Below are 7,503 nucleotides of genomic sequence, written 5' to 3'. Positions count from 1 at the left end.
TGTAAGGGACAAAATGGTATTTGTTTCATAAGAATTGTTCAAGTATTTGAGAAGTTATTAACCATTTTTAGTAGGGAGTTAATTTCCGCCCACGCTGTAGTCACACTGCAATATATTGTCACGTGGTAGCCAGAATGAAGAAAGCGGCAGTCACAATGGTAGAGACCAAATTCTTTATTGGGCTAACTTGTGCGCAGAAAACTCAAAAGTACGCTGTACACTGATAGCGGCGATCAGTCGTCGACAGTCGGTAATCTGATAGTCGGCGGAACGCGTGGTTCTTTATACATCAATTGTTGAAAATTCCATCGTTATAGCTGGGGCTCGCGTTAGCTCCTAAATAAGGTACGCTACTCGTGTCGTACGCACACCTTATCAGAATGGCTGGAAACAATCGAGAATTTTCTCAATGTGGCGTGGACTTCGCCGAAAGGCAGTTAGTTCTTGTGGGTAAAACCAGATCACATCAACATAGCGAAATAAACGCGCGTGGGAATGTTAAAGAGTTGTTGCCATTCGCAGACTACATGATTCGTGAAGGCCCCAGGGCGGAGTTGTTCAAGTTCGACATCCAGAAAGTGGAGGACAACGTGATCGACCCGGTCTTCACGGTCTGTCTGATCGCCCGCATCGTCGACTCGCTCACCATCCCGCTGCTGCTGTCGATGCTGGCCGCCGCCTACGTCTTCCTGCCCACCGAGGAGAACTTCACCAAGGCCAAGGCCATTCAGCTCATGACCGGCATCACGGCGTCGCGCTATTGGTTCATGAGCTTCTTCATCGACATGGTGTCCTACACGATCGCCTGTTTCATCGCTCTGTTGCCCCTCTTTATCATCGATCCGTGGGGACTCACCAAAAAGGCCAACATTATTCTGTGTGAGCATCGTTTCTTTATAAGGAGCTATTTCGTTGGGGATGTGGTCGCTCTGCCTATTCAGTTTGGCTGCGTGTAGTCCCCGCTTCGATATAAAAGACAAATAATAGGGGTGGCACCCACCTGCTTTGAAGTCTAAAACGTGCCATGAATATGAGGCTACAGCTCGCAGGCTCCTTGATACTTGATGTTTTGGTACTTTGAATCCTTTGTGTCCTTGGTACTTTGAGGCGGATTGTGTTTGTGTGTGTGCGTGCGTGTTTTTGTGCCGTATCTGTATCTAATCGTCTGACTTTGCGCTTGTGTACACTGCGCGTTCGTTAATTTTTCCGAGCTCATTAACGTCCTTAGAGAACAGTGAACTGGCTGACATTGTTGCTAAACGCAGCAACGTACCTCGGGCTGTTCTTCTTCTTCGGAGTGGCCTTCATCCCCACCTGCTACCTGACGTCATTCTTCGTCGAGACAGCAGCGGTGGCCTACTTTGGCCTCATTGTCGAGAGCTTCGTTACCGGTGCGTCTCAAAACCCGTTCTTTAGTTGATGTCCATCAACTGGAGGTGTTGCTTTTACACGACCCATTTGTTTTCTAGGTATGAAGTAATGAGGGGTTGAATGCTTCTTAGCACTGAAACGTTTTTATATGTACCGCTCTATGACTACCTTGAGCAAGAAATGATGATAAAAGTGAACAAAGCGAACGGCTGTTACATTCTCTAGCACATTCAAAAACGAAAGAGCCCCAGGTGGTCGAAATTTCTGGAGCCCTGCACTATGGCGCCCCTTACAATGGCATCGCGGTTTTGGGACGTAAAACTATAACAGTTATAGTTAGGCGAGTAGACCATAAAAAATATGGCCGTTTAGCGTATAAAATAACGAGGGAAGGGGACAAGGGGTGCGCTCCCTTTGTCCCTTTCCCTCGTTATTTGTTCGCGCTAAACGGCCATATTTTTAATCTTCTACTGTATAAAACTAGCTGACTAGCCCAGAAACGTGTTTTTTTATGAATTATTGTGAGTGAGATAAAATTTTGCTATTGTTGACATGCGTGCTTTTCCTTCCCAGGCACGGTGACCAGCATCGTGCTGTTCCTCTTCGACAACAGCGTGGTCCTGGCGCTGAAGGAGAAGTCGCGCTTCCACCGCGTCTTGGGCAAACTGGAACTGCCGCTACGCGTGGTGCCGAACTTCGCCGTCAATCGCGGAGTGGGCAACGTCAACAAGCGACTCCTAGGACAGCTGGTGTGCTGCAACCTGCCCATCGACCTGCTCGCCATGCTGTGCAACCACGAGTCCAGACTGTTCGGCACGGCGCGTTTCACGCCCAACGAGACCGAATTCTGGGACCGCATGGTCGAAGGCTGCCCCGGTGAGGATTTCTTGGAACATCGCGATGTTCACTCCGCATGGAGTCTAGTAGCGAAGTAATACTTCACATTTCTACATGAGAACTAAGATATACTGATACACGTGCAAACGCTGCCGCTATGATGCTCCTATGTGCCTTTACAGAGAAACGGCTCAAAAGTCGTTTTTCAGCCTACTTATTCACACAGTCGCCGCTTTGCTTGGAAGCGCAGCCTTGTAACGCTGCTTAGTGCTTCCTGTATTGATCAGTTCCTCGAAAGGCGCTCTTTTCCAGCCGGGTATTTCTGGAGATGCTGACAACCACTAGATTAAATAGGGCTTACGGATTAGCATGGCTTGTCGCTGAAGGCCCGCGGACATAAATCACCGTTCAGGGATGTGATGCTTATTTTTACTTTTCGGAAGACGTGGATATCTTAAGAGTGAGGACACCAAAAGTTTCGGATAAAAACTTCAAAAGATCCCGCGATGAGGTAGAAAACCGCTGTGTGACGACATAATTGAGTAATCACGTGACAGCAACTTGACGAAAAATGCCAAAGCGGTGACTCTAGCAAAAAGATGTGCCGTCTGCTACAGTTCTCAAGTGCGCCTCCACTTTGCGGCACCAATTCTACCGAAATGCGCAGCCGCGTCTCCCGGCAGCAAGACCACTTCGTCGTCACTATCGGCGACCGGGGAAATCGGCCATAAGCGTCCGCCTGGACGCGAGCTAGTGGAGGGGGAAAATCATTTCGTTTTTTATCCGTTGTCATCGGACAGTGAAATATTTTCATGCTACGACTGGTCGCGGCAGTCATATTCGCCGTACATACAGGGTTTCTCCGGAAAGTAGTACGACTGATTGTTTCCCGCCAGAACTTTGTAAAGGTAGGGGGTGTTCCTATGCTGGTTGGGTGCTGGAGCGACTTAGCTACCAGCGCACCCGTTGCCAGTCGTCCAAAGCCATAGCGGAGAGTAGATAGAGCGTAAGGTGAACCCCTATCAACTTGCCTTGTCGTCCCCACAATGAACTTTGTTGGAGCAGCGTTGCGCGGTGAAGTTTTACTTCATACTGGGTAAAACGGTGCGTGAGACCCATGACATGGTCAAGACGGCTTATAGGAGTGATTCGATGGGTCGATCAAGTGTTTTTGAGTGGCAAAAATTGTTTCGGGAATGAAGAGAGCAAGTTGAACATGAGCAACGGTCAGGACGCCCTTAAACAGCAAAAAGTCACGACGGTGCGCCGAGCCACATTCCTCTGATGGACTTCATGACAAAGCATGGCATCGCAAAGCTTCCCTGGCCACCCTACAGCCCTGATGTAACTTTTTCGGACTTATTCCTCTTCCCCCGACGGAAAAAGGCCATGAAAGTACGGCACCACGTCTTAGTCCAGACCATCTAAGAGGACTTAACGAGGGGGTTGAATAGCATTCAGGTTTCCGCGTTGCAGGGAGCCTTCAGTGATTGGCAGATTTGATGGAAACGCTATGTTGATGCAGAAGGGGCATATTGTGAAAACTAGTAGGTCGATGTGTCAGAGTTGTGAATAATGTTGCATTAAAACTCAGTCCTACTACTATCCGGACAGACCATGTATCTCCAGCGTCACACCTCTTGCAGCTCTTTTCTGACGTTCTCGCTAATGGTTCTTCTGTCGCGATAAGTCTGGAATAGGAGCCACGCTTCATTTACAGACTTCAAAATTAAAATAAATTAGCTTTAAGTCGCCTGTTCTCTGTAAAGATTCGTCACAGCATTCCTTACAAACACGCACAAATCATGTAGTCCAGGCGTCGGCGACATTTTGAGGTGGAGGGCCGAGCTGCATGAGACTGACACGGCAGGGGCCGCACGGCAAAACGAGGGGGGGGGGGGATGGTTGCAGGCTAGGAGAAAAAGTTCGGCGAAGTTGACAATAATGATATAGAAAACTGGACTAGAAATAATGTTTAGTGTCAGCACGCATGTCACATGGTTCCAATTTATACACATAGGTTACAGAAAAAAAAACTCTTAGTGCGGCGTTTGGTGCTGAACATTCTTAGCCAACTGGCAAATATATACCTCAAGGTTGCTCACCGAGAGAAGCAGAAAGTCGTGGAGGCGTTCGTCGGTTAGTTGGGGGCGGGGTTTGACGTCGTGCCTAGGGCCGCAGCTTTTGGAGGCCCCTGGTAGTCAGTTTCATGTTAGGTTACCGTCCGATTTTGGTGTGTACACTTCTTTAAATGTACGTACAACTTCCCCATTAGCGCCTCTGTGTGACCACCATTCCCAGCTCACTCCGTTCTTTACCTGTTCTTCTCAATGTAACTTGCTAGTATTATGCCGGTACATTAACATACAAATTGCAGTCGCTAAATTGAAAACGAGAAAAAAAGAAGGGGAGGGAAAGTGGTCGCGCATGAAAAGTCCCCGTTAGGGACAGAAGCTCAACCACTGCGCATATATTGCCACTCACGCTTTCCGTATATTAATGTGACCGATCTATTACATGTGTTACCACCGCTCGAAGGAGGCCGCGCCGAAACGTCAGGAACCCTTCCCGATTGTTTTGGACTTTTCTGGTAAGGTCGCGCGTGCGGCTAGTCGGAGCTTATTCTGGAATTAACGCGGGCGGCACCGATAACGCTGGAGTATTCGATCCCGCATGTGTAAAAGCCGACATTTTTCGTCAAAGATCAAATCGACGACCGACGACTAGCTGTTCTCGCCGTTATCGTTGTACGGGGCGTGTTACTTGATTTTCTCGCCACAGTTTGGCCCATTAAAGAGTTTCATTTCAATTATTCCTACTGCAGCCCTCTTTACCGTGACAATGTCAATCACGTTGCAGGTTCCTGCATAATCCACGACATACTCAAGCAGGGCCTCGAGTGCGTGGTGAGCGCGAAGCAGACGGACGACGAGAGGCTCGAGTTCCGCATCGACCTGCTCATCATGTTCATCACGGGCTTCGTGCTGCTGCTCGCGTGCGTCTTCCTCGACGCCAAGCTTCAGTCGCGCACAAAGTCCAGCGAGCTGATGTCGCGCGAGGAGCTACGCGCCAAGAAGCTGCAGATGAAGCACGTCGACCCCACCATCCTGGAGGAGCGCGAGCGTGTCGAGGCCCTGGTCGACGCCATGACGCACGGCGAAGAGGAAGGCCTGCTCGGACTGCTCGTACACAAGCTGGGAAAGACGTACAGGTATTCCAAAAGAGGCACTGCAGAGAGGACTAGGTTGAGCGTGTATGAATAAACTAGCCTTGCATATAGAGATACAGTTTTACTGTTAAAGAAGTCTAGTTATGCCAGAAAAGGTGCTTAAAGAAAAAAAAAAACTGGTCCCGATTCATGACATCGCAGTTCCACATATAACCACGGCTTACGTTAAAAAGGCCATACGAGATGTGCCCCGCGGAAAGGCAGCTGGAGAGGAGGGGATAACAGCTGATTTTGTCGAAAAGGGGGGAGATTTTATACTATTAAAAATTGCCAACGTATTAATATACAAAAAGGGAGACGTAAAATACTTGTAGAATTGGATACCTTACTTACAGTAATATACGAAATATTTGCGAAAGCAATTGCAAACCAAATAAAAAAAGCAGTTGACTTTAACCAAACTAATGAGAAAGTTGCCTTCAAGCCACGGCCACGTAATCAACAAATGAAGTGAGAAAACTGCCGAGTACGAACCCCTTTACAGAGCTTTCATAGACTACAAAAAGATATTAGGCACGAGAGAGATAGCAGTCTTGGAAGCTTTACGTCACCGAGGAGTACTTGAAACCTCAGATTGCATATCATGAGAGTAAGTGTAGCATAGAAAAAAAAATTACAGTCCGAATACAATACAATTTCCTGCTTTTACAATGATAACAACTCAAGCGCATGACAGTGCAATGAAAAATGCAAACCTAATGGGATTTAGAAGATTATCAAAAAATATGCCTATTAAGTAAATGAAACTAGGCGTGGTGTGAAAAATGTTTGGTGAGTTGCATGCAGAAGGCGTCATGGTCTTTAAGGGAAGCAATGTTATCCGGTAGACTGTTCCAGAGACGGATAGCGCGAGGTAATAGTGAAAAATTAAATTATTGCGTCGCACCATGTATGCGGGCATAGCTGTGAGTGCTGTGCAATCTTCGCGATGTGTAGACCTGGTGTTTCAAGCATGGAAATGATGACTCGTCAGAGTGAATTATCTTGTGAAACAAGAATAGCAGTGCAATGTTTCGGCGTGTACTTAACGGCTGTAATCACAGTTCGGCTTTGATCTGCGTGATAACTAGACTGGGCACTGTAGTTGTGAGCAATGAAATGGCTTGCTCTATTCTGAATTATTTCTAATGATTCGATTAGGTATTTCTGATGAGGTGACCAAATGGGAGACGCGTACTCAAGCCGTGGTCGCACGAAAGTTAAATACGCAAGTTTTCGCAAGGGGGATGGTACACTACGCATGTTACGGCGCACAAATCCTAATGATTGTGGGGATTGAGGCTTGCCAGTCGCCATTGCGCGGGTTTTCCTCCTACTTCTGCCATCCTCATGTCCGATCATGTCGCTCCTCTCCTCCGCCGTCCTACGGCGCTGGGCGAGCGGGGGTGACGTTAAACCCCCTCACCCCGGCGCCGGATCTCGAAGGTAGCGCCGCGTTCGAGTCTCGCTCGCGTCTCGCGAGACGTTTTGCGCGGCGGGGGAGTGAGACTCTCTCTGGACGTCGTAGGGTAAGCGCGCATTTTCTTTCCCGTCCGTCGGCTCCTTTGTTTTGGCTCGCTCGGACGGAGTTCGCTAACGGTGCCTTGCGCCAGCGGCGAGCGCTTACCTTACGTTGTCCTTTCCGAACACTAGGCTGAAGAGCGGTGCGGTGCATTCGTGCGTGGTCATACTACGCCGAAACCGTACCTATCGAAGCCAACGCGAGCGGAGTTTGCCCTTACTCGAGCGATTGGGCCCTGTGGTTGCAGATCGTAAGAGTACGCAGCATAGTCGCGAGGGTCCGTTTCCCTCAGCGGTGGGTCGCCGTGAGCCCTTTTGCCCACGGAGACGTGCTCGCGGCACCCTTTGTGTTGTACTTTCGCCCGTGGCGTGGTTAAGCCTGTTTTGCTTCTCCCGCCGCCTTTGGGAGCGGGCGTTGTACTGCGTTTTGTGGTGTTGCCGCAGGCAATAAAGTGTTGCGGATTTCGAGAGTAGTACTGTGTACTTGCCGCGCTGCGCTCGGCGCCTTGTGTGCGCTCGAACGTACGCGTGCAGCGGCGCGCTAGTTCACGCGAGGCGACGGTAGA

At 49.0% G+C, this 7,503-nt stretch overlaps 1 protein-coding gene across 1 annotated transcript in view; it reads left to right on the top strand.

Annotated features, from left to right (window-relative positions):
• The first annotated feature begins 527 nt into the window (after positions 1 to 527).
• The window catches only part of LOC119386727 (phospholipid-transporting ATPase ABCA3), a 32,542-nt gene continuing 25,566 nt past the window's right edge, over positions 528 to 7,503 (top strand). The window contains exons 1-4 of the mRNA XM_049413228.1: positions 528 to 879; positions 1,266 to 1,391; positions 1,945 to 2,247; positions 5,068 to 5,419. Of these exons, the coding sequence (XP_049269185.1) occupies positions 528 to 879; positions 1,266 to 1,391; positions 1,945 to 2,247; positions 5,068 to 5,419 (1,133 nt within the window). The remainder of the gene's footprint in view (positions 880 to 1,265; positions 1,392 to 1,944; positions 2,248 to 5,067; positions 5,420 to 7,503) is intronic.

This window comes from Rhipicephalus sanguineus, chromosome 3 (assembly GCF_013339695.2).
Source record: "Rhipicephalus sanguineus isolate Rsan-2018 chromosome 3, BIME_Rsan_1.4, whole genome shotgun sequence".
Lineage (NCBI taxonomy): Eukaryota > Metazoa > Arthropoda > Arachnida > Ixodida > Ixodidae > Rhipicephalus > Rhipicephalus sanguineus.
This window is presented reverse-complemented; position numbering and strand designations above follow the sequence as displayed.